Source organism: Choloepus didactylus, chromosome 11, assembly GCF_015220235.1.
Source record: "Choloepus didactylus isolate mChoDid1 chromosome 11, mChoDid1.pri, whole genome shotgun sequence".
Taxonomy (NCBI): domain Eukaryota; kingdom Metazoa; phylum Chordata; class Mammalia; order Pilosa; family Megalonychidae; genus Choloepus; species Choloepus didactylus.
In genome coordinates, this window is record NC_051317.1 from 26,609,004 (window position 1) to 26,635,281 (window position 26,278).

The following is a 26,278-nucleotide window of genomic DNA, read 5'->3' on the forward strand; positions in this document are numbered from 1 at the left end:
CAAATTACAATGTCTTCATGTCATTACAAATCCAAATATTGTCACCCCATCAGAACAGAACACCCGGGTATAAATAACAATTATTGAGTTTCAATGACTTCCAGGGATATGCAAATGGAACTTTCCATGTATTTTATAATTTCGTCATTTGAAAGCACAGTTTCCAAGGCAGGAAGCTGGAACATAATGTATTTAGCAGCCTGCACGCCTGGCTCACAGATGCTGGCTATGCACACACCCAGGACGTGTGCCTCTTGGGCTGTTGGGAGTGGCGGTGGGAGAGGATGGACCGACAGCCCACGGACAGCGCCTCTGCTCATTCCCAGGGGCCCTCGGGGGTGCAGAGAGCCCAGTCGTCTCCCTCTTCACAGGAGGAAGTGCTGACACATGACAGAAATCGTGCCCATGGGATTTTCCAGCATTTCTCTGGCTGTTGGAAGAAACTTCTGAGCAGAGGGAGTGGCGTGTGCAGATTCACCAAGAGAGGAAAGAGCTTGGCGTGCCTGGAGAAGCTGCAGGGCCACCAGGCGAGAGTGAGAGGCAGGGGACACCCAGGGGGTGCCCAGGGGGCCGTCTCTGCACCCACAGCCTGAGTCCAGAGGGAAAGGGGCAGGGTGGGGAGGCCCCGGCTGTACCTTGAAGGGACGGTCACACAGAGAGGCACATGTTGAGACTCTTGAGTGTGACCCCAGCACATTGTGGGGGATCACTGGTGGGCACCCTCCTCGACTGCCGGCTCCTCTCCCAGGCAGCCCCTCCCCATTCTGCAGTGTGGGAGCAGTGCTGGGGGACAACCGCCCATACGGAGCTCACACTTGATCTCACATCACGACAGACACGTCCATCCCTCTGTCCACACACCCACTCCCAGTTCTCCCGAATGGCCGGTTCTTCCTGGAGGACATGGGATTCCTAAGTCCCAGGATCTCCAGGCCTGACAGACCATCCTTGGCCCCTTTCCAAGTGGTGGGTTTTCCACCAGCAACTTCTTCTGACGCAGGTGGTGGTTCCCAGACCCCGTCCCCTGCTGTCCCAGACCCTTTGGGCTCTCACTCGGGTGTGCTGGGTTGGCAGAGTAGGGGTGTTTCCGGAATTCATTATTTGCTTCTACCGATGAAGTCAGCAGAAAGCTGTCTGAAATACAGCTCACTTGAGTCTGTCTCCTGGAGAGTCTACTTCATCTTTCAAAGCACAGCCAGTGGTCTCAACTTGCCCTCCTGGATGAAACATTCCAGCTCCGGGGAATTTAAAACAAAGGGGCTCTCTCATCTGGGCTGGGGCTCAACCTCCCTCCTGGACTCTGTAGACAAGACCCCCTAGACTAAATGTGCCCCCCAGGTGGGGCCCTTTGAGTAGCTCCTTTATATCTGGGTCCATCACCACTAAGAGCACTTCCCTTTGAAGGGCTGAGTATCAAATGATCGTTATAAAACAAATTGTTTTTCCAACGCTTGAGAGCCTGGGAGAATAAACGTGGAACCAGCCCTGTCCTCCTATTTAAATAAACTAACTTCCCCGCTGGGTCCTGGCCAGGGTGGGCCTCGGGGGGTGGGCTGGTCCCAGGCCGCCCACCGCCATCTCCCCAGCTCTGGCTGTGCACATTTCCAGGGTTGAGTTACCCCGCGGGTGCCCAGTGGGGAGGAGGATGGGGGCTGAGGTCGCGTGGGGGCCACAAGTTTCCCAGATAATCAAGGGGGGCCCGGCCCCCAAAAGGTCACAAAGCAAACCATCTTTCCGGTCCTGGCCTGCCCTCCACACCACCCCAGGGCCCCTCTGCGGCTTGGGGATGCTCTCCCAGCCAGCTGCGAGGCCCCACGCCAGGAAAAGATGGGGTGATAGCCTGGCCCCCTCTCCGGGCCTGCCCCAGGGGCTGGTGCGGGCTCTGGACTCGGGAGACCCGGCGCTTCGCTGGCGTCTCCTATCCTGGCCGCCAATTCCTCTGCGTCGGCCCCTCACCGCCTCCAGGCAGCCCTCCAGTCGGCAGTCCTCCAGAGGGGCGACTGGAGTTGCCTTTTGGGCCCTGTAAAACCCCGACTTGGTCGGGTAAACTCCCTCAGCAAAAGAGAGGGAAGTTCGCGGCCGCCGAGGGTCGGGATCCACAGCCCGATCCGGCTTTCGGATCTGGGGCCTAAGGGTCCCCGGTCGCCCGGGAGCTCGGAGGCAGGCTGCGGTCAGCGCGGGCTCCCGTGTTCCCCGTGGCTCCGGGGGGAAGTCGTGACAGCAACGTGGCGGCCTGCAAGAGAGAAACAGGCAAAGAAGAGACAGAGACGGCGCGGGAGCGAGCGGAGCAGCGCGGCGGCCCCGGCCCCGGAGGCTCTGGGTTGAGGGGCGGAGCGGAGGCCGCGGGCCCGGGCCCGGGAAGGGGGAAGGGGAGGCCGCGCTTTTAGTTCGCTCCGACGCGCCACGTTAGCGCCCCGGGCTGCGCTCCTGTGGGCCCGGCTTCTCCTCCGGAGCCTGAGACTGGGGACAGGGGGCGCTTCCCGGAGCCACCCGGGGTGGCGGTGTCGGGGAGAAGGGAGAGAGGACCCCGGGGAGGTGGTGGGACAGGGGGCCCGAAGTGGGGCCTAGAGAGAGCGAGCCCAACTTGGGGCCTGGGTGGGTGCCCCTGAGTGGGATCTAGGGCCTGGGGGTGGCAGCCAGCAGTGGGTCTCCTCCGGTTGCTGGCGGGTCCTCGCGAGCCCCTGCAGCCCAGGTCCGTGGCCGCGCGTCCCCGGGCGACTGGCTGTGCCTCTTCTAAGGGCGTTTTGAAGGGCCGGGCACGGGGACTCCTGGGTGTACCCCGACGCGATCTGCCCTAGAGCATCAGGCGAACCAACAGAAGGCTGGACGGGGGCCTCTGGGGCCGCCGTGGGGGCGCGTCCCGAGGGCTGGGTGGCTCCAGAGTCCCGCTCTCCCCTCCTCGGCGCCCCAGCCTTACCCACCGCCCCCCACTCTCGGGCGGCGCGCTGCGTTTCCTCACGGAGGGCTCCGGGAAACCACCTGGCCGCTGACCGACGTGAGGGGACCCGGCGCAGCGCTGCATGGTGGGGAGCTGGGGGCACGCACGGGTGGCCACCCCATTCCCACGCTCCCATGACCTGCTACGCCTCTGCTCTGCGGCCTGAGCTCGGGTCGCGGCCTTTCAGGCCTCGGTGCGGCCAAGTCAAAGCACAGCTGGCGGCGCGGCGGCACCGGTGGACGGCAGAACTGACATGAGTCCGGGTGTCAGCTAGGACCACCTTCCCCCGCTGGGGCCGTGCGGGAGACTGGAGAGCCTGGAACCGAATAACTCCCTAGAGAACAAATTGTAGTTTGCTGCTGCGAAATACATGTACTCGGAGGGGAACTTTGGTTGAATTTAAGGCACTTAAGGAGCTTCGGCCCCCCAGGGCTCCCAAGGGCTAACGCTTCCCGGGGTGCAGGACGCTGGCCGGGAGGGACACGGCCGCAATCCGGCAACCCCAAGGAGCCCGCGGCCCCATCAGCGCCTCCCAGGCCCTGTCCCTCGGCACAGCGCCGCCCGGTGGGAGGGTGGCAGGGTGGGGGGCGGCGGCGAACGGCGCTGGGGTTTGCTCCCCAGCGTCCCCGCTGAGCCACCTCTTCCCTCGGAGCTCCTGGGGCACCCGTTCTGCCGCCCCTGCCCCGCCTCCCCGGCCGCAGGCTTGCCCCACCTAGCCTGGTGACAGGCCGCCTGACCTCGCGGGACCGAAGGGGTGGGGAGCGGGGACGGGAGCTGGGCGCACCCCAGACACGCACCCGCGCTGGGCGAACGCACAGCGCCTTTCCCAGCCCCGGACCCGCCGGCTGCGCGCCGCGCTCGCGCTCCGGGCCGCTGGTGTTCAAGCGATCTCCAAGGTACTAGCACAGCCTGAAAGCAAGGGTCCTCCCCGGGCCCATCTTTTTCCTGTTAGAAGATGTCAGGGGTTAAAATGTTCACTTTGCCCTTTCCCTTGATCTCGGAGGAAAAGGCAAGAACTGGCACCTTCACCGGCCTCGGAACCGCGGCGGCGGCGCGCACCCCAGCCCACTCGCTTTGATCTGCCTTATTAATTCCAGCTGCGGTCTATTTGTTTGTCATTTTCCCCTTTTCCTCTGGAATCATTATTTATGACAGAAATGAAAAAAAAAGGTGTCCGCTAGTAGAATGGAGAAGGGGGGAGGGTGGGATTTCTGAGACCTGAGAAGGTGAACGTGAAGGTTTTCCCCTTAAAGGTCACCAAACAGGAGGGGCGGGGAAGGGACTCGGGCTGATCCACCCGACTTTGAATCCCTTACCCGGCGCATTAACTAATTACCAGAGCCGAGAAATGAAAAAATAAATATTCCTTAAAATAACCGAAGGTAATTATAACCCTGCTGTTGACACTAACGATAAATAATTGATCAGGACTTACACACAATAAATTGTCAATTTATCTCCCCACAAAAATGCATGCTCTTTGTGAGGCTTTGTGCTTGGTTTCTTTCCTCTGGGCATTTCCGATGAGGATCAACTCTGCTCCTATTTGGGAGGCAGCCCCAACCCTTACAGTAGCTTCTTTAAGAAAATTAGATATAATTTGTGTTCGGTCCTAAATAGAACAAATAACATTGAGACAGCTTTCCAAAAAAAGACTTTTCCTTATTATCTTGGGGCAAGAATTAAATAAACAAAAAAACATTCTTCCTTTTTTCCTTTTACCTGGGATTGCAAAACAATAGAGGACATATTTCATAACTTGTTTCTCTTCTATTACATTACCAGTTTAGACCTCCTCAATGCCGCCTTCAATTTTTGTCTTTTTTAGGAAGACAGAGAACACCCTGCCCTGGCTGTAGAAATAGCTCCCTGTTCTCTGAGCTCAGGATGGGGGGTGCTGGAGCCAGGTGGGGCAGATGTGCCCGGCTGGCCTCTAAAGTCAGACATAAAAATGGGGGTTTCTGGGTCGGAAAATGGGCATTACAAGTGGTTTCTCTCTCACCCACCGACGGCTGAAATCCGAATGCAAACTGTCAAATCCTGAGCCAGATTTGCAGCCAGAGAGAGGCAGGCAGTGGACAATAGAAGGTGATTTTCAGCAATGGCAAATTATTTTACCATAGATTACTTCTCCTTATAATAAGCCCTTAAGATATCTGTAGGGATTTGTCGAATACATAAAGGTTTTTAAACACATCAAAGGGACATGTCCCCTTTGCGACTTGCAGAAATTCAAACGATGTTAATTGTAACATGCACGTTTCACAGACTTGTGTATTGTTCCCAATATGGCTTCTTGGGCTAACACATTTTAAAAATATTTAAATGTTATTTTTATAAAACGCCGTTTTAAAATCCATATTTAATATATCTAACTATATTTTCAATTGGGGGTTAAAATGAATGTCTTCCTTGGGATTTTCAAGGCATTGGGTAACTAAGGAAAAGTAGGTGGTAGATAGTGCCTTACTTGGGAGAAACTTTCTAATAAATCAGAGTAGTATTTAAATTTGAAAAAGGCTGCCCCTTCCTGCACGGATCAGTTGGTCTGTGTCACCCGGCCCTGGCCGGGGTAGGTGGGGGTCATTTATTCTACAAGGTGCAAAGGCCAAGTGTCCATTTCACCTGGCCTCCCAGAGGAACGCTGCAACGCCCTTCGAGATGGTTCTCGGGCGCGCCAGGGCTTTGAAGCGCGGCGCTCGTGGGTGTCTCCGCGGCGCTCCGCACCGCCCGGGGTCCGCAGACATCTGAGAAAGGCAGGCCCGGCCCCGAGGCGCGCGGAGACTCGCGGCCACCAGCCGCCCCCAGCCCGCGCCCGCGCCCGCCACACAAAGGTGCACGAAGTTCTTTTCAACTTTCAAAGGCAGTGGCTGAGCAGCTCTGCAGAAACAATCACTCTTTTATTGGGAACAAATGTTGACATTTGGCGGCCGCCAGGCCAGCGCCCCCGGGGCTCTCGGCAGCGCCTGTCCCGCGGGGCCCACCTGAGATGAAAGCGCTAATTCCGATAAATAGGCTCGAGTGGAAGCCCAGGCGGCCGAGGGCAGGGGTCTGCGGCGGCCGGAGGACGCGGGCGCCGGGCCGGCGAGAGGGGAGCCCGGGGAGCCTGCACCCCGCAGCCCCCACCAGCCGGACGCCCCGAATCGCCCCGAAACGCCCCGCGCGGCCTTCATCTGCTCACAACCGCGAACGCGGAGCTTGGCGGGCTACATAATTTTAAGCAAAAATAAAACCCTTTCCGACTTCAGAACTATTCATTTCCTCCCCCAGGGAAGGCTATCTGTCTGATTATCTGTCTCATTTCTCCCTCCCTCAGCTTCTGTGATCATCTGTACAGGGACGCGTCCATAAAGCACTCTACATTTCTCTAAAATGATCACTCCGAACACCTTTATATACTTAGTGTACATTCGACAATCAAGTTCTTCAGAAGGAAATTCAGGTCAAGAGGCAGGATGGATAAATTATAGAAATCTTTGACAATTTGTTGGGCATGTAAATACCAGAGAAGAATCTTTAACCTTGGCTAACCTGGGTTGTTTTGTGTTTTCACCAAGTGAAATGTGCAGGATGTCCCAGAGAACTGGGGTCCTGAGTGTGTGTGCATGTGCTTGTGTGTGTGCGCAGGAGTGCGTGTGTGCACGTGTGTTGGGAAAGGGAGCCAAGATCCCATGTCCAGGTGAAACACTCTTCCCTGTTCCTACGTGGGACAGCTTACCCAGGCTTCAATTTCTGAATTTACGCACAAAGATCAATTTTTACTTGGGCTTCATACCCCAACATTGCACACTTCTTTAAAAGACGTATTGTCTCAAGTGTTATATCTTCATTAGGCTGTATGGTCTTTCAGTGTTTATTTAATTTGTTAAATTAAAATATGGTTACCTTTAATACTCAAGTCTTCAAAACACTCAGGTTATAACATTCCCTGTAACAGAGATGCTGTGGCCATGTGTATTGAATTCCCGGCTGCTTGAGGAAATGTGGCTAATATTAATAAAAGTAAACTACTTAAGATCTTCACATTGAAGTTTAAAATGCTTTCTGGAGGGAACAGAACATATTGTCTTTACAGAAATTCTATGACGATTTTATGTCTAGAACGCAAACCATCACTCTCAAAGCTCACTTTTCCTTCCCCAGAGCCATGCGTTTATTTTCTCCCAGACACACTCCAAGGAGTGGCGGCCTTCCCATGCTAAAACAGCTCTCCTCTCCACTGGAGTCCAGCGCCAAACATTTCCATTTCTGTTGAGGGAAGGCAGGGATGAGGGAAAAATACTTCTCCACCCCAAGACTGGCTTGATGTCTGATTGCCAATGCTAATAGATTTAAAACCGACACAATGCAGAAGTCCTAGCCAACAGGCGGCTGGATTCTGCTCCCCAGTCAGGCTCAATAGTTCCCCCACCCCCTATGAGTGTGACTGCCCAGCTCTCACTCCTCTCGGGCTTGGCCTCAAGTATCTAAGATTACTTTCAAATACCCTTTCTAAAGAGACCCCAGCAAGAGGCCACTGATTTCCAAGGCACAAAAAGCCACTGGAGAGAGATCCGTTTGTCAATATCAACTGGCCTAGCAATTTCCCATCCTCAGACACATTGGCCTATCGGAGCTGGCAGATGTTTAGACAAGATTTTATAAATTGTTCAATATCAGCCCATAATGAACCCCAACTGACCATTCCAAAGCAGCTAAAAGCATCCAGGATCTCCCCCGCTGGGATCTAATAACACTCTCATGCTGCAACATTATTAATCACAGAATAAAATAGATGAGCCTCTTGAAAAATAAGTGTATGATTGATTAAAGGGCAATCTAAGAAGCTATTATTCTTGTTTTATAACCGTAAGTTATATTCACTCAATTTATCTTTGGAGAGAAAATAAATGATTGTTCATTTCTTTTCTGAAATTATGTTATATGGATATCCACGTAATTTTGCTGAAAATGAAAGTGACAGGTTTGCTGCATTTATGGTACTAATCAAACTACCCATTGCTTCACTGCACGTTTTTAGACTCATCCTATAATTAGAAGGTGAGTAAGCAATGGAGAGGCAATAGTCTAAGGTTGTTCAAACTTTCCTTTCCCCCCAGGGGAAGGGTAAGAGCTGCTGAAAGGAAACACATCTCTCCCTCCAGATTTTCCCCTTGTGTTTAATGTGAGTTATATGAAGAGGAGAGTTAAAGAAGCGTTCAATAAATTTTAATAATCAATGTCAATTTGGGTAATTCGGGCTTTAAAAACCACACAATTACGTCCATCAGGAATTTATAGGTGGGGTGTTATCACAATTTTCCAGTTCAGTTTACTGGTGGGGTTTAATAAGCCAGCATCAAAAATGAATATAAAATTGATCATCAAAAATAAATATGAAATTGATCCGACTCCAATGCATAAAGGGGTGGGATCATTTTATTTTGCCAAGGTTTTTCTTTACACTAAAAAGTAATGTACATATTTAGAGCACAAAAGCTTAACTTATTTGCAATACATTGCATATAAATAATCTAGAACCCTATTGATCTCCCTGCTGTGCATCTTTTCCATCTGCCTTTTTTCTGAGAATAAGAAAGGAGAGATTATTTCACACATTTTCATAAAAAGGCCTGAGGTCAGCTCACAATGGGAAGGGGGCCACTCCTTACTGGAATCAGTCTTCTACGAACAATGAGCCCCAAATGCCATGCTGTTGTAGACTAGTCTGTTTTTATTTACAATTTAAGATATAAATTAGTAAAGAACTCTTGTTAAACAATCAACAGAGACTGTGTAACCAGCAATGTTCAAATAAAAACCAGGCAGAATTTATTTACAAAAAGTTTAGATTCCATTGCAATACAACTTGCATAAATTACTAGAAGCTTTATATCATTATAAAAATAAATATCAAATTTGTTTCCACTTCTTAAGTACTCAAGTCCTTCAATCACGTTTTATTATTTCTACTGTGTACATCTTTTACAAATAAATTGTACAAGTAAGTCCTATCACACCTATAGAATATATACCGTGGCAATGAAGTGATCAATTCAAGATATCCTGAGGAAAAAAAAAACAGATTGTTTTCAAAAGTCACACATACATCGGGGAAGCTATACTAGTGCCAACAAATTCACATATGTCCAACTAAAGTCTGTTCTACTCATCGGAGTGTGAAGTGACAGTGCTCTGCGGAGTCCTCCTTCTCCCAGTGGCACACAACACGGTCCGGGTTTAGATCGTTTTATATATCTCCATAGATAGATAGACACATCTCTGTATATTTATGAGCTTGGGGAGAGAGGAAGGCCTGCCGACTTTTTTTCAAAGCAATTGTGACACCTACCTGTGGACCAAGGGAAAAACCAAATCATCCCAAATTCTTCTTTTCCACACCCACACCCTCACATTATCAGAGAGTCCCTCGGAAATGGTTCTGCCTCTTTCCCAACTTCAAGATCTGGAATTAGTAATTTTGCCTAATCATAAAAATAACATTTTCTGAGATGCGGCTTTGAACGCGGCGCAGGCAGGGTCCTGGCTGCCCCGTCTGGATGAGCCGCGACGGGCCTGGGAAAAGACTAGTGCTTCCTGGTGGCTCGTCTGCCGCTGCGGCCATCGTCCACACAGGACGCGACACCCCGAGTTTCAGGAGCACTAGCTCATCAAAACAGGTGTCTGTGACATGTCCAGCATGGTAAAAACGATTCCAAATTGAATACAAATGCTCACATTTCAATAATTTATTTTTTCTCCCAAGAGAAAACAGCAGCAGCTGCAGAATATATAATTTCAGTTAAATGGGACGATCTTTCAAAAATTAACTTGCAAGAAAAAGAGAGATTCTATAAAACAGAATGGATTCTCTCCCCCCTAAAGGACAAAACGGCCGGAAAAGATTGCAGTGCTCCGTCCTCAGCCCCGAGACCAGGAGCAAGAAATGCACAGAAAGGCTCTCCCAGGGGACCGCGGTCAGCACCACGGTGTCCACTTACTTGCGTGACTGGCTCTGCCCCTCTATAGGTAGGGCTGGATGCCCCCGCCGACCGCGTGCCCCTCGCTGGCATCTGTCAGGGGAGCGGGCAGTTAGTCGGCCGCCCGCCCACAGCCCCTGCACCGGCCCTCACACCCTCGGCCTCCTGCGCAAAGAGCTTGGCGAAGCCGACTTGATCCATCCGCGCTGCGGACAGATTTCGGTCATATTTCAGGCTTCGCATTTACTCTCTCCCTTGAACTCCCTTTTCAGGTGTTCTCGGCTCACACCCCAGGAGGAACAGAAGCCACAAGGAGGAGGGGAGTGGAAGGAAAGGGGCTGGTATTCACTACCCTGAACAAGGCATAGCTTGGAGACAAACCGGCTGGTTTTGTTCCCTGGCAGCTAAAGGGATTCCGCTGAGAGTCTACTTAACCAGCAAAACGCACAGAAGCTGACACTCAGTCGGCCGGGTTACAAGCTGCCATTGGCATTTGGGGGCCATTTGTGTTTGCTAAAACTAAAAGTCAGAATGAAGATGGGATAATCACAATCATAATCGTAATTAAAAAGAGTGCATAACGGGGGTAGGTCGTGAGGCATGAACCAAGCAAGAGCCTCCTCCTGCCGGCTTTGGCTTCACCCCTTCACCCCGGCCCTCCGTGTCCTCTGCTCCTTTCTCTGGCACAGGTCCCTTCGGCCCTACGAGTGGGTCTGCGCATCCCCCTCCCCCACTTTCCTGGCCGGCCGCAGCCGGCACTCCTCCCCGGAGCACCCCGCGACCTACCTTTCTTGGGCTCGTAGCCGCCGCCCGCGGGTCGGTAGTGGGGCTCCAGCGGGTGCGCGCCGGTCTTACCCGCGTCGCTCCCGGCTTTGGACGCCGCGTGCAGGGCCTCTCCGGGGCCTGTGGCCGCCGAGTTGTACCGCAGGAGGCTCTGGCCCTGCAGCGCCGCATTCAAGTTCCCGTAGTTTGTATAGTTGCCGTAGAAGGGCGACGTGTAGTAGAGGTGGCGGCCGAGCAGTGGCGACGCCGGGTAGGGTGAGCCTCCTGGCGGCGCCCCGGACGAGGCGGGCGCCGCGGCCGCCGGCAGCCCCGGCGGCCCGCAGCTCGGGCCCAGGCTCGGCTGCTTGAGGTCCGACGTGGCGATCTCGGCGAGCGACCACAGCTTGGGCTTGCTGGCCGGCGGCGGCGCGCCCGGCGACGTCCGGCTGCCCAGGGGCGCCTTGCCGCCGCCGCCACCGCGGGGCGCGGGCTCGGGCGGGGGGCTCAGCAGCGGCGCCTCCACGCCGGTCAGCGGCGACGAGGTCACCGGCTTGGGCGGCGCCAGGTCCCGCTCGCCCTCCTCGTCCTCGTCGTCCTCCAGTTCGTCGTACTTGTCCTTGCACTCCGAGCCCGACTCGCACAGGGGATCCCTGGCGCGGCACGGCAGCTTCTCCCCGTCTGACTCAGCCGAGCACGAGTGATCCGTAAGCGAGTCGACATGCAGGCTGATCCCTGGGGGGACGCGGGCACGGTCGGCGACACGCAGGGACAGCAGGGGACCCGGGGACGCCGGACCCATCTGTACCCTCTCCGATTGCGCCCCACCTCCAGCCACGTGTTCCGGGCACCCTGACTTCCCTGAGAAGCACCCGGAGCAGTCACTGGGCCCCACCCCGTGGGCCCCGACCGCCGCTGGGAGGCGGGGGCTCTGGGCCGGCCGTGAGGTACCAGGCCCGCAACTCCTTCCCTGCGCTCAGCTCCACGCCCCGCCTGGGAAGAAAACTCCCCGCGGCCCCGCTCACCTTCGTCCTCCGCGGAGGTCTCCTCCTGCGCCTTGTCCGGACTCTCCTCCTTGCCCCTCGCCGCCGCGTCGCCCTCGTCTTCATCCTCATCCTCACTTTTGTTCCTCGGGGCCCACGTCATTTTGTTCTCCTTCTTGAGGCGGCGGCGCGCGTTGGCGAACCAGGTGGAGACCTGCGTGAGGGTCATCTTAGTGATGATGGCCAGCATGATCTTCTCGCCCTTGGTAGGGTAGGGGTTCTTGCGGTGCTCCTGCAGCCAGGCCTTCAGCGTGGCCGTGGCGTCCCGCGTGGCGTTCTTGCGGTACGCCGGGTCGTTGAGCTGGTACGGGTAGGCCGCGCTGCCGTACGGGTGGTAGCTGATGGCTCCGGTCATGCCGGTCGTGTGCGCGTCGTAAGGCGCGCCCTGGAAGCGACAAGAGCTCGGTGAGCGGGGCGCGCGGTCCGGAGTCCGGAGGCCACCCTTCCGCCCGCCCGCGGCCGCCTTCGGCACGCTAGGTCTCGGGTGCTGGAGCCGCGCGCCCTACAGCCAGACAAACTCCGCGGGAAATTCAGGACCAGCTTTCGATCAGGAAAGTGATTTAAATGTAATCTTGAATTTCTGAACCATTTCACTTTCATAAAATAACATACCTTCCCCCAAATATCCCTGAGCCTCGTGTACAGATAACACTGGCGCCCGCGCACGCTTGGGCCTACAGGTAGTTTCTTGATATCTAAATTTCTCCCGCTGCTTCAAGTGCTGCTGCTCCCGACGCCCCCTGACCCGCCCTTATATGGTTAAAAAGCCACCCCCGAGTCCCAGCTCCGCCATTCAGGCCTCCAAACTCCGCAAATCCAATTTGCAACTCGGAAGCCCGTCACCGTTTTCAGTTTTTCAAATGCGCCGTAATTAGCATTTTAATTCCGTCTTTAACGTTTAAATTCGAGATATTTGCAGCCTTCACCAAGGCCCCAGCTCCTCGGACGTGGCCCTGGAATTCCAGCGAGAGCGGACAGCGGCGATCACCCCTAGAATGGCCTCAATCGCCCGAATCGCTCTTCGCCCCTGCCCGGGCCAGCCCAGCGGCGGACCGGCGAGGCGCGCGCCGATCTTGGGGCGAGGGACCGAGGGGGTCGCTGAACAGGCGACACGCCCGCGGACACATTTCGGGAAAGCCAGGCCTGCCCTGAAAAGTTAAGCCGAGGCCCGTGGCGATCCGCTCCCGTCCCGAACCCGAGTGTCCCGCTGCCCCAAGCCTAGAAAATCAAACAGCCCGCCGCCGCCGCGGAAGACTCGTCGCCGGGTTGCAGCGCGTGAACAACGGAGACAACGCACAGCAGCCCCCAGCCCCGCGGAGCTGCGCTTTCCGGGCTCTTCCGGGTAAACGACCCGGCGCCGAGGGACAGCGGTGCGGGGCACGGGCTACGGCCCGGGCTCAGGGCATTCCCGGCCGGCCGCGCTGCCTCCCGCGGGCCCCCACGCCTGCCCACCCGCCCGCCCTCGGTTACCATGTAGGACGGGAAGCCGGCGGCGGCCGCGGCGGCGTCAGCCGAGTACTGCAGCGGGCCGCCGAAGCCGGTGGCCGCCTGCGCCGTGAAGGCCGCCGAGCCGGGGTAAGGGCTGAAGGCCGAGCCCGACGCCGAGCGCGCCAGCTCCTCGCTGCGCGGGGCCGCCAGCGCCGACGCGCCGTACGCGGGGCACGAGTAGAGCGCCAGCGAGCCGGGCGCCTGGTACAGGTAGCCCTGCGGGTAGGACATGGTGGCGCGGGGCACGGGCCCGCGTCACGCCGAGAAGCGGGCAGGGCGCGCGGCGCCCCCCATCCACGGGCGGCCGGGGCGCGCTCGAGCCCGGGCGGCCCGCGGGCCGAGGGAGCGGCGGGGCGGCGGGGCGGCGGCGGCGCGGAGCCGGTGGGCGCAGCCGCGCGCCAGGCCGGCGGTCGGGGTTTGGGGGAGTCTGGAGCCGGGAGTGAGGAGTTGAGAAACGAGCGCTCGAGTTTCGGAGGGACATTGGAACGCGCAGCTGTCCGTCATGCGCTCATCTGCATATTCGGGCGCCCGCCCCCTCCCCTGCCCCGCCCGCTGCTGCCACCCGGCCGCGGTCGGGGGAGGGGCAGGGAGGCCGGGTGCTGGGTGTGTGTGGGGGGGTCTGGGGAGAGGGAGGAGGGAGGGTGGGAGAGTGGGAGGGACGCGCAGGCTTTTGTGGCGCAGCCGCCGTTCGCGCAGCGCCAGCCCGCGGCCCGGCTTCCTGGCCCCGCAGAGCGGCGCGCCATGCGCGCATCCCCCACCAACTCGCGCAGACTCGCGGCCACCCCCCACCGCCCCGCTGCCCCGCTCTCCGGCCGCCTCCGCCACCTCGCCCAGCCACTCCCCCGCTCTCGGCCGCTCCGGCGGCCACTCCCCCGCTCCGCAGTCGGCAGCTTGGCTCACCCCGACCAGGGACAGGCTGCCCGCAGTCGGGCCCGGCCGGGCCCACTTGGGAGACTCAAGGCCCGTGGTCCCAGCCTCTACCCTAGGAAGCCGGCCCGGGTGACGGTGCGCTGGACCGCAGCACCCGGGCCAGGAGCCGCAGGGGATGGGTGGCGGGGTGGTGGCGCCCGCGGCCTCGGTCCACCTTGGGGTGGCGTGCGCGGCTCTCACTTCCACCTTTCTCCGCTGGCTCTGCCTCGCGGCCCGCGTGGATCCGCGCCCTGTCGCCTGCCCCGCTGTCCCGCGCCGGCGAGCGTGTCCCCGCGGGACGCGCGTCCCGGGCGCCTTCTCCGCGAACTGCTGATAGCGCCCCTAGGTGAGCCTCTTGCCCGCGTGCGTCGCCGTGGGACCCTCCGCTGCTGGGAGCGTCTTTTCACACGCCGCCACCACTGCTTCACCCGGGATGAAGCCCCCGCCCCAGTGCTTACTGTCTTTTATTTTTCTTTTACATTCGTGCGGAGAAAACCCTCGAGGAATGGCTTACCGGACAGATCCGCGAATCCATGAGGCGGCGACGGGCAGGTGGCGCGGTCGCAGCGTGCAGCACAGGTAGCTCAGTAACTTCTTGCGGCACCGAGGCCCCTCGCAAGGCCAGAGAGGAGTTACTTAGCGACGGGCTGCGGGTCCGGGACCCCCGCACTCCTTCCCCATTCCCTTCCCCACCCCCCTACCCCCGGGGCTGGCGGAAGAGGGCGCCTGGCGACTAGGCCCGAGGGGTCACCGGTTTGGGGCGCTCAGGGTGTCCTCAGGGGTTCAGGTGCGTGCGGTCTGCGCCGAGGCTGCCCACTCAACAGGTTGCTCGTCCTTGGAGACGGTCTCGGATGGAGGCCCGGAAGGGGGAGAGCGCCGGGGAGAGCCAGGGGCCGGCGTCGGGGCGGGAGCTTGGGGCTGCTCCCTTTCCCTCTCTCCTCCCCTCTCCTCCCCTTCCCTCCCTTTCCCTTCCCCCCCGTCTCCTTCCCTCCCCTTCCCTCCCCTTCCCCTCTTCCCTGCTCCCACGCGCCTTGCAACTTTAGGTGAGGCTCCATAAGTCGCCTTGTCGTCGCAGCGGTGCGGGCGCTGTGCATGTCCCGCGGCCCCTCGGCGCGGTCGCAGCGCCGCCAGGAGAGCCGGGCTGGTGCGGGCGATCTGGGCGGGGGCGCACCAGGACCCTCCCGGTACCGTCTGGCTGCGCTTGTTCTTCCCCAAGTCCCAGTGAGCCCGTGGTGAAGTAGCGAGTCCCGCTTGAGAAGGGGCCCGCTTCCACGCGGCAGGCCTGACGCTGCAGGTTACACCTTCCCCGCCAACAGCACCCCCGAACCCCTCGCCCCTCACTCCCTGCCAGTCCTCCCACCCGCCGCTGCTCGCCTCGCCGCCCCCACAGCCTTCCTACAGGCCACACCCCCAACCTCCAGCGCCCATCACCCTCGCATCAGGCTGTGTTATCTCCACATCCACACACGCGTATCCCTCAGTCCCACGCCGGCGGGCATTGCCCCCATACACTCCCCTCCCCCCAGCGCACCACTCGCCACACCAGGGGGTCCCTGCAAAGGCCCTGCTGGGCGTTTCAGCAAATGCTGGGATCCCGCGTGGGCCTTCCTAATTTAGTTCAGAGTAGGTATTTTCAATCAATTATCATAGGCTTGAGGGGTGTGTGTGTGGCGTGTGGGGGAGAGAGAGAGAGGCAGGCCCAGTAGCCCCGCGGAGCATGCCTTGACGGGATCTCTGAGCAGTCTTCGGTGGAGGGAATTCTGCCTGGGAGAAACCGTCCGGGAGGCGCGCGGTTGGCGCACCTACACAGAGAGTGGCCGATCAGGTTGGATCATTTCCGGGTGCTTCCAATCGGATTAATTTTAGTGAAGAAATCGAGTATAATTTTTAATTTTTTTTTTACCACCGGGGGAGAGTGGCCTCTAGTATTTCCCTTTCCAAAGGCCAGTTCCTGCTGTGGTTTCCTTTGCATTCGGGGTCGCCCCTGCCACCCCCCTCCGCTCCCCTCCGCTCCCCTCCCCGGACCTGATCTCAGCCAGAGGCAGGAGAGAAAACAAGTTTTTACAAAAACATGCCCAGTTCGGAGCGGGAGCGTATGCTCTAGATACACTGGATTTCGACGTGAATTAAATATATAACAGATAAGCCCACGTGGCTTTGGAGGGTCTCCTGCTCCTCTCGCCCAGGGCGCACCACCAGAAACGCTGGCGGGCCGGGCTCCTTAGCTCAGTGCTGCGGATTTGAAGACGGCCCCTTCCCTGCTCGCATGGAGTTTTCACCCAACAATTATACGCCTCCACTGAAATCTAGCTTTTCCGTACTGCTGCCTGTTACTAATAAAACCCGTCTACCTTGCACTATTAAAAAGTCGAATCGTACTACATGCCGTTTTTATTGGTAGTGACTGTAGCAAATTAAAATGCCTACGCAGAGACATTAAAACTCACGCTCTGCATTGTTATTGGAATATATAAACTCCGTTTCGCTTTAAAGCTCCATGATTTTTAGAAATCACTTTTTCTCTTCTTAGGTTTAAGTTAGCTTTGTCGTCTTAAAATATCAATTGGGAAAAAAAGCCCGCTGTCGGGCCGGGTGGCCTCCCGGAGCGGTCACCTGGGCTCGGGTCACCGCGGCGCAGCGGCCGCGCGAGGAGAGGACGGTCCCGCCGCGCCCAGAGCCGCTGCTCCGGGGAGCGGGACGCGGGTGCGTGGTTCGCCGGCCGGAGGGAGGCCCGGGCGGCCGGACTTGCCGGGTAGGGCCTGGAACTTGGCTTGCGTTGCTTTCCAGTTGCCGTCCGCGCTGGAGTGAAAGGGAATGAACTGGAAAACGCGAATTAAAAGCGGCTTTGACAGCAGATCACTTGGAACAATTACCCAGGCAAGTTGTGGTTTCAGGTTCACCGTGGATCCCGCCCCCCTTTTCTCCCGCCCAATGTGTGCGTTTCAAAAGTGAGTTAACAGGGTCATATTTTTGTTTCTTGTCAAAACAGTGGCCGATGCGCTCAGAACAAGTCAGCGTGGACTCGCGCGTTGCACGGAGCCGGGTTCTCCCGCGCAGCCCGGCGCTGCGAGACGGTAGGCGCGCGGCTTTGGATTCCGGGCGCTTCCCTGGGACCAGGCGGTGGCCACACTCGGTCGTGTCCTGGGGCTCCCCGGGTCGCCGGGCAGGCTTAGGAGGCGCCGCCGGCCGAAGGCGTGCGGGCAGGCGGTGAGGGGGCGCTGTGGCCCGCCGCTCCGGCCTCGTCCCCCAGCGCTGGCCCCGGTGCTGTCCCCGCGCGCCACCGACGGGCGGCGGGCAGCCCTGCGCCTGCTGCGACCCACCTCTCCCCATGCCGGTGTGATTCTGGAAGAAGAAAATAATGTTAGGGCACTTAAGTAAAAATTAAGCCACACACGGCCATTTTTTTCTCATTCTGTTTTATTACTTTGAACCATCCGTGGAGTTTTTAAGAGTTTGGTGGAAAAATATCTACCGTTTTGGAGTGCACAGTTTTTCTTTTTCTTTTTTGCTATAAGAGTAAGTATGCACATTTTGCATAGCTTTCTCTGTAATGAAATTATCTTTAAAATGTAAGTTATTTCAATATATCAAATCATATTCCTACTATAGTCATAATAAACGAGGCTTCCGGTCCCAGGCCTTCCTCATGGGCCTGCGGAGGGGTAACAGCAACAGAGCGAAACGGGGCGCGGGGGACAGGGTTTTAAAATGTTCTTTTCTTTCCCGCTTTCTTCCTTCCTTTATGAAAACTGAGATACGTGGATACAAAATCGAAGTCATAATGAGGCTTAAGCATCCTCCGGGCCTCACCTTCTGTCCTCAGTATTCCTGGACACGTCTGATTCGATTGCAGATGCCACCGTGGATGTGGGGCGCGCAGACACTTTTCTGGGGCGTAAGCGTTTCCACTGAAAACCCGAGCGGAGGAGAATTTGTAAAGGCGGGGGATGGTCCCCGTCCCTCGTCTCCTGGGCTGAGACCTGGGCGCCCCGCTTGAGGTCTTCTAACCGAGCCGCAAAGCCTGGGCGCCTTCCCCAGGGGCTCCGTGGGCCGCGTGGAGGGGGCCCCGGGACCGATGCCGACCTGGAGACTGGAGGGCGGCCCCCCTGGGGTCAGAGGCGCCTGGATTCCGGGACAGAAGGCGTGCTCTTTTACATCCCCAGAAATGCGCAGTCAGCCAACCATCTTTTAATTGTCTTGCTCTTTAGCTCAGGGTCCCAGGGAGGTCCTTTCGTGGCTAACTTGTCTCTTCAAGGTTTCCTTTGAGGGGAGGCAAAATTCCCATCCTCTTCACAGATGCTGCAACCTCCAACGCGCTTCCTGAAGTTTCTCCTCGGTGGAGATTCCGGAGAAGGTTCATCTTTCCAGTTCCCAGCATCCTTCAGACTGGCTCTCTGTCCCTCTGCCTGCTTTCCTCGTTGCTTCGCTCTTTTGCTCTCTTCCCGGCCTCCTTTACCCGTCTCGGCGCCCAGGTCTGACTTGCCCGGCAGCCCCTCCCGGCGAAGCGTCCGAGGGCTCGGGACTGAGATCACCTGCCAACCTGGGCCACAACCCTGGCCTTGGCTGCGCTCCCACGCGCCAGGGCACCCTGCGTCCTGCGGGCCTGGCCTCTGCCTCGCGTCCGGGCCCACGCGTCGGGAGGAGCCCGGCGCCGGGAGCCTAGGCGCCGCGAGAGGAGAGGAAGGGAGGGGGTTTCATGGAATTGGACAGGCCTGAGTTATTTTAAGGACTCGGAGTTAAAAGGAGACACCTAACCGCCTTCGCTCTTCATCACGCAAGTTTTCCAAGGCTAGATGTTTGCAAGTCTTCAGCCATTTTACCTTTGCACCCACGTGCCCAAGCAGGCACAGACCCCGGCCCAAACAACAGAGACACAGGGGCGCAGACAGGCACCCGCAAGGCTGTTCTGGGCAAGTGGAAACAGATGATGAGTTGTTAGGTTTTTGTTTGTTTGTTTGTTTCAGTCAGACACATTTAAAGAACTGAGATCATGCGGCCCCGCCCCCGGGGTGTTATTTCCTCTTCACAGCTTTAAACCCAGCGCTGGGTGGGGATGGCTAGAGGCAGAGCCGGCCCTTGAGGACTTTGGAAGAGTGAGGGAGGGTGGGCCGACAGCGGTTCCGACTCCTTGCTTGCAGGAAAAATATCGCAGGGGAAGGAAAATTTCCTTGAGTCGTTTTACAGTTCCTTTTTCAAACAAAAACCCTTATCTAGGGTGAGGTTTGGTATCCTTTGATAACTGAATTCTATTTGCACAGCCTGAATAAGGTGCCCAGAACATCCACCGGGCAGCACCTGGTCATGCCCCTTCCCCACACTGTCCCCTTCCCCCAGTTCTGCCGCACTCTCAGGTGGGCAGGAGAAGAGGAGAATTCTTTTTTTTTTTTTTTTAATAAGACAGGGGATGCAGAAAGAAAGCAATTGATACATTTGGTTTTGTTTTTGTTCTGTTTTCTTGTCTGTTGCTACCCCTTTCTCCAGTTTAATCACTTTCCCGATCTTCAGGGATGTCTAGGCACTGACCACCCTAACTTGTTCATGTTGAAGAGGGGTGTCAACTTTGTGCCAAAAGGGTCAAATCTGATTGATGGTCTTGAAGAGGCTATTGCCTCTGGATTTGGGACTTAGCTGGCGTAGGAGTTCTCTGAAGTATTTAAATTTCTGAAGAATAAACTTAGTGAGTGGAACTTGATAAAGTCTCAGATGGGGATCCAGGTATCCTTTAAGGTTTGGGGGACTACTGTTGACTTGGGCTTAACGTACTGTGGCCATTTGGCCCATCTAGGTGAAGCTTACATAGAAGTAACCTCCAAGACAGCTTCTTGACCCTATTTGAATTCTCTTAGCCACTGAAACCTTATTTTGTTGCCGTTCTTTCCCTACTTTTGGTCAAACAGGCATTCTCAGTCCCTTGATGCCAGGGTCAGGCTCTTTGCTGGAATCCATGCCCCATGTCACCAGGAAGACTCATTCATCTGGGGGTCCTGTTCCATGTTGGGGGGAGAGTGATGAATTTATTTGCAGAGTTAGCTTTGGAGAGAGAAAGTCTACATTTGAGCAACAAAAGAGGTTCTCTGGAGGTGACTCTTACGCATAATTATAGGCAGGCTCAGCCTCCCCTTTACAACCATAAATTTCACTAGAGCAAGCCTCAAGATTGAGGGCTTTGCCTATAAAGTAGGGGGTTTCTGAGTTCACATGGCACATGTTATGTCCTGGATAATATATCCATATCTCACAATATCATCACTTAGTTGTACAATCCTCATCACTCTCCATTTTAAACAATTTTCATGACCCAAAACACCTCATAGCTCTTGTCAGCCCCTAATTATTTGTCCCTAGTATTTTGTGGTTCCAGTAAAGTATTCCTATTAATTATAGTCCCTAGGATGCAATAGGTAGATTTTTCCCATTTATCCTTCTGTATTGAACTCTCTATGCTACTGTCATACCTTAGAAATATATCACGCAAGTACCTATCTATATTTGTGGTGCTGATCTGTGGGATACATGCCTTTAAACAACCATTTCAATCCTATTCACCTTCAAAACAACTCTGATACTTGTAATTCCATTAACAAACAATTGTCACCCCATCCATTCCCATACCTTTGCGTTAACCATCATTAACATATCTGAACATATTGGATTATCAATCCCCCTCACTAGCTTTCGTCTATCACTAGGTCCCCAATATTCTACATTATAAGACATTGATTTTACATTGTTCAGAGAGTTCATAGAAGTGGTAACATACAAGATCTCTCTATTTGTGTCTGATTTCACTCAACATTATGTTTTCAAGGTTCATCCATGTTGCCATATGTTTCTGGACCTTGTTGCTTCTTACTGCTGCATAGTATTCCATTGTAAGTTTACCCACTTGTTTGTTGAAAGACCTTGGATTGTTTTCCTCTCTCGGCAGTTGTGAGCAGTGCTGCTATGAACATCACATCAGTGTACAAATGTCTGTTCACGTCACTGCTTTCAAATCTTCTGGGAATATACCCTGAAACGGAATTGGTGGATCATAGGGTAATTCATTATCTGGTTTTCTGAGAAACTGTCAAACTGTCTTCCACAGCAGCTGTGCCATTATACATCCCCACCAGCAATGAATAAGAGTTCCAATTTCTCCACATCCTCTCCAGCATTTATCGTTTCCTGTTTATTTAATGGCAGCCATTCTTAGTAGTGTGAGATGGTATCTCATTGTGGTTTTGATTTGCATTTCCCTAATAGCTAGTGAAGATGAACGTTTTTTCATGTGTTTTTTAGCCATTTGTATTTCCTCTTCAGAAAAATACCTTTTCATATATTTTGCCCATTTTATAATTGGGCCGTTTGTACTGTTGTTGTTGGGTTGTAGGATTTCTTTATATATGCGGGATATCGGTCTCTTATCAGATATATGGTTTCCATATGTTTTCTCCCATTGAGTTGGCTGCCTCTTCGCCTTTTTGACAAAGTTTTCTGTGGTGCAGAAGCTTTTGATTTTGAGGAGTTCCCATTTATCTATTTTTTCTTTTGTTGCTTGTGCTTTGGGTATAAGGTCTAAGAAGCTGCCTCCTATTACTAGATCCTGAAGATATTTCCCTATATTATCTTTTAAAAGTTTTATTGTGCTGTCTCTTATATTGAGGTCTTTGATCCACTTTGAGTTAATTTTTGTGTAGAATGTGAGGTAGGGGTCCTCTTTCATTCTTTTGGTTATGGCTATCCAGTTCTCCCAGCCCCATTTGCTGAAGAGACTGCTCTGTTCAACTGCTGTGGATTTGGGAGGCTTATCAAAAATCAGTCAACCACAAATCTGAAGATCTATTTCCAAGCTTTCAGTTTGATTCTATTGAACAATATGTCTATTTTTATGCCAATATCATGTCAGTATGTCTATCTGTATGCCAATACCATGCTGTTTTGACCACTGTAGCTTTATAGTAGGCTTCAAAGTCTGAAAGTGTAAGTGTAAGCCCTCCCACTTTGTTCTTCCTTTTTGGGATGTTTCTGGCAATTCGACACCCCTTTCCCTTCCAAATAAATTTGATAATTCACTTTTCCAAGTCTGCAAAGTACATTGTTGGCATTTTGATTGGAATTGCATTGAATCTATAGATCAGTTTCGGTAGAATTGACATCGTAACAATGTTTGGTCTTCCTATCCATGAACTCAGAGTATTTTTCCACCTATTTAAGGTCCTTTTTTATTTCTTTTAGTAAAATTTTGTAATTTTCTGTGTAGAGGTCTTTTACATCCTTGGTTAAGTTTATTCCTAGGTACTTGGTTATTTTGGTTGCTATTGTGAATGGATTTTTTTTTTTAATTGCATCTTCAGTTAAGTCATTACTAGTGTATAGGAACATTAATCTTATATCTTGCCATTCTGCTGAATTTTTTTAATTAGCTCAAGTAGCTTTGTTGTCGAATTCTCAGGATTTTCTGAATGTAAGATCATATCATCTACAAATAATGACAGTTCTTTCTTTCCAATTTGGATGCCTTTTATATCTTTGTCTTGGTAAATTGCTCTGGCTAGAACTTCTAGCACAATGTGGAATAACAGTGTTGACAGTGGGTGTCCTTGTCTCATTCCTGATCTGAGAGAGAAGGCTTTCAGTCTCTCACTGTTGAGCCACTATGCTGGCTGTGGGTTTTTCATATATGCCCTTTATCATATTGAGGAAGTTTCCCTCAATTCCTACCTTTTGAAGTGTTTTTTTTTTAAAAAGGGATGTTGAATTTTGTCAAATGCTTTTTCAGCATCTGTCAAGATGATCATTTGATTTTTCCCTTTTGATTTGTTAATGTGTTGAATTACATTAATCAATTTTCTTATGTTGAACCATACTAGCATGCCAGGAATGAACGGCACTTGGTCGTGATGTATAATTCTTTTAATGTACCTTTGGATTCGATTTGCAACTATTTTGTTCAGGATTTTTGAATCTATATTTATTAGGGAGAGGGGCCCATAGTTTTTTCTTTTTTGTGGTATCTTTATCTGGTTTTGGTATCAGAGTAATATTAGCTGCATAAAATGAATTAGGTGGTGTTTCTTTTTCTTCAATTTTTTGAAAGCTTTTGAACCGGAAAGGTGTCAGTTCTTTTTGGAAAGTTTGGTAAAATTCCCCTGTGATGCTATCTGGCCCTGGGCTTTTATTGGTAGGTAGATTTTTGTTAACATTGTATCTGTTTGCTTTTGATTGGTTTGTTGAGTTCTTCTGTTTCTTCTTGGGTCAGTCTAGGTTGTTCATATGTTTACAGGAAATTGTCCATTTCCTCTAAATTATCTAGCCTCTTGGCATACAGTTGTTCATAGTATCCTCTTAAGATTTTTTTTTTTTTTAATTTCTTCAGGATCCATAGTAATTATCCCCTTCTCATCTCTGATTCTGTTTATTTGGGTCTTCTCTCTTTTTGACTTTGTCAGTCTAGCTAAGGGTTTGTCAATCTTGTTGATATTCTCAAAGAACCAACTTTTGGTTTTATTTACTCTCTCTTATTTTCTTGTTCCCCATGTCATTTATTTCTGTTTTAATCACTGTTATTTATTTTCTTCTACTTGCTTTATGGTTAGTTTGCTGATCATTCTCTAGCTTCTTCAGTTTTTCAGTTAGGTCTTTGATTTTAACTCTTTCTTCCTTTTTAAGGCATGCATTTGAGCTATACATTCCCCCTCAGCACTGCCGTTACTGAGTCCCACAGGTTTTGATATGTTGTGTTCTTGTTTTCTATTGTCTCTAGATATTTACCAATTTCTCTTGCAATTTCTTCTTTGACCCAGTGGTTGTTTAGCAGTATGTTGTTTAACCTTCATATATTTGTGAAAGATCTGGTTTTTTGTTGGTTATTGATTTCTACTTGCATTGCATTATGGTCAGAGAATGTGCTTTGAATAATTTCTATCTTGAAAATTTATTAAGACTCGTTTTGTGTCTCAGCATATGATCTATCCTGGAGAACATTCCATGGGCACTAGAGAATAATTTATATCCTGGTACTTTGGGATGTAACAATCTACATATGTCTGTTAAGTCTAATTCATTTATCATATTGTTTAAGTTCTCATTTTCCTTATTGGTCCTCTGTCTGGTTGTTCTGTCTACAGAAGAGAGTGGTGCATTGAAGTCTCCCACTATTACTGTGGAAACATCTATTTCTCCCTTCAGTTTTGTCAATGTTTGTCTCATGTACTTCGGAGCACCTTGACTGGGTGCATAAACATTTACGATTGTTATTTCTCATTGGTGAATTGTCCCTTTTATTAATATATAGTGGCCTTCTTTGTCTCTTATGACGTCTTTGCATTTAAAGTCTATTTGTCCAATATTAGTATAGCTACCCCAGCTTTCTTTTGGTTGCAGTTTGCATAGAATATTTTTTTCCATCCTTTCACTTCCAGTCTCATGTTGCAGGATCTAAGATGAATCTCTTGTAAACAGCATATCAATGGGTCATACTTTTTAATCCATTCTACCAGTCTGTATGTTTTAATTAAGGAGTTTAATCCATTCACATTCAAGTTATTACTGTGAAAGGAGTTCTTGAACTAGCCATCTTATCCTTTGGTTTTTAGTTGTTAGATCTATTATTTTTTCCTCCTCTCTCTTTTTTTTTTCCTTTAAATTACCCACATTAATACTCTTCAGTTCTGTGCTCTTCTGTCTCCTTTCTTTTTTTCTCAGCTGATAGAGCTTCCTTTAGTATTTCTTGTGGGCAGGTCTCTTGTTAACAAATTCTATCAGCATTTGTTTGTCTGTGAAACTTTTAAAGTCTCCCTCAATTTTGAAGGAGAGCTTTGCTGGATAAAGAATTCTTGGCTGGCAGTTTTTCTCTTTCAGAATCTTAAATATATCATACCACTGTCTTTTTCCTCCATGGTGCCTGCTGAGTAGACAGTACTTAGTCTCATGTTGTTTCCCTTGTGTATGGTGAATCATTTCTCTTTTGCTGCTTTCAGAAGTTTCTCCTTCTCTTCAGCATTTGACAATCTAATCAGTATAGATTAGGAGTAGGCTTATTTGGATTTATTCTCCTTGGGGTTCATTGGGTATCTTTTATTTGTGTATTTATGTCATTTAGAAGGGTTGGCAGTTTCCCCAACTACGCTTGAAACACTCCTAGCCCTTGACACTTCTCTTCTCCTTCTGGAACACCAATGATTCCCTGGTTTCTCCTTGCAGCTTGTAATAAAATGCTAGAAGAAAGAGATAAGCTGGGAATTGAACTCTTGGGTACAAGGAAACCAGAAATTGATGGACTGGAAAATTCTGGGCTTCCAGAAAATGAGACCCCAGAGGATAGTATGCCACGTGAGGATTTAACAAAACCTGGAACCAGCCAGCTGTTTCCTTACAAGCCAGGATTGGAGATGGAGTTATCCAGAAAGGATTTGTGGAAAGTCCTATTTTCTGACAGTTTTGACCCCTGCATGCTTCATGCCAAGCCAACAAATTTTTTTGCAAGATCTGTATAAATGGAACCACTGTCAGACTGGACTGGAGAGGACAGAGAAGAAACAAATTGAAGGAAAAATTTCTTCAAAGACAGAACCGTGGAAATTGAGGTCTGGAGTCAAGAAATCTTGGGCAAGGAAAGAAGAGCAACCCTTGCACATGGGAAGGGTGAGTTTGCCCCGGAGGCAGAGGGTGGGACTTCCACCTCGATGCGTAGGAATAATGCTGTCACCCCAGGCCCCAGAGAGGGTGGAGCACATTCCCCAGGGATTGGGAGAGCCTGGACATCATCCCACTGCTTGGAGAGGGGAGAGCCTTTGCCCCAGAGAGGCAGAGTCTGGATGCTGCCCCAGTGTTTGAGGAGGGTGGGGCCAAGCAGGTGTCTCCCCAATGTGTAGATATGTTGGAGCACTCACCCCAGCATTTGGAGAGAAAAGGGCTGCCGTGTAGGCCCTTGGAAAGGGTTGGACTCCTGCTCTCTCAAGCCTTGAGGATAAAATGTCATTCGATAAATGACTCTCAGACTTTGAAATCTAATGAAGTTTGCCCTGCAGGTTTTAGGAACTGTTTTCCTCCTGTGACTCCTGTTTTCCTTTCAGTTTCTCCCTATGGCAACTGGAACATTTATCCTATAACGGTCTCTCCTTTGTATGTTGGCAGCAGACAACTTTTTCTAAATTTCACAGGTCCACAGCTAGAGGGGAATTTTGCCTTAGGACAGACCA

General features: G+C 52.4%; 1 protein-coding gene and 1 long non-coding RNA gene across 4 annotated transcripts in view; one reads left to right on the top strand and one right to left on the bottom strand.

The window, feature by feature from the left end:
* Window positions 1-8,078: 8,078 nt before the first annotated feature.
* Window positions 8,079-15,008, bottom strand: IRX2 (iroquois homeobox 2). 3 transcript variants are annotated; one of them, XM_037799449.1, is made up of 6 exons: window positions 14,798-15,008; window positions 14,611-14,708; window positions 11,682-12,084; window positions 10,684-11,391; window positions 9,919-9,990; window positions 8,079-9,269 (listed from the first exon to the last, which is right to left on the bottom strand). In XM_037799449.1, the coding sequence occupies exons 2-5, from the start codon at window positions 14,629-14,631 to the stop codon at window positions 9,941-9,943; spliced, it is 1,182 nt and encodes a 393-aa protein (XP_037655377.1). In that variant the 5' UTR covers window positions 14,632-14,708; window positions 14,798-15,008; the 3' UTR covers window positions 8,079-9,269; window positions 9,919-9,940. The 3 variants fall into 3 exon arrangements, with proteins under 3 accessions (XP_037655377.1, XP_037655376.1, XP_037655375.1); XM_037799448.1 differs by lacking the exon at window positions 14,798-15,008 and having other exon boundaries at window positions 14,611-14,740; XM_037799447.1 differs by lacking the exons at window positions 14,611-14,708; window positions 14,798-15,008 and adding an exon at window positions 13,170-13,573.
* A 2,123-nt stretch (window positions 15,009-17,131) lies between these two features.
* Window positions 17,132-26,278, top strand: part of LOC119506412 — a 68,380-nt gene continuing 59,233 nt past the window's right edge. The window contains exon 1 of the long non-coding RNA XR_005210990.1: window positions 17,132-17,170. This is a non-coding gene — a long non-coding RNA (uncharacterized LOC119506412). The remainder of the gene's footprint in view (window positions 17,171-26,278) is intronic.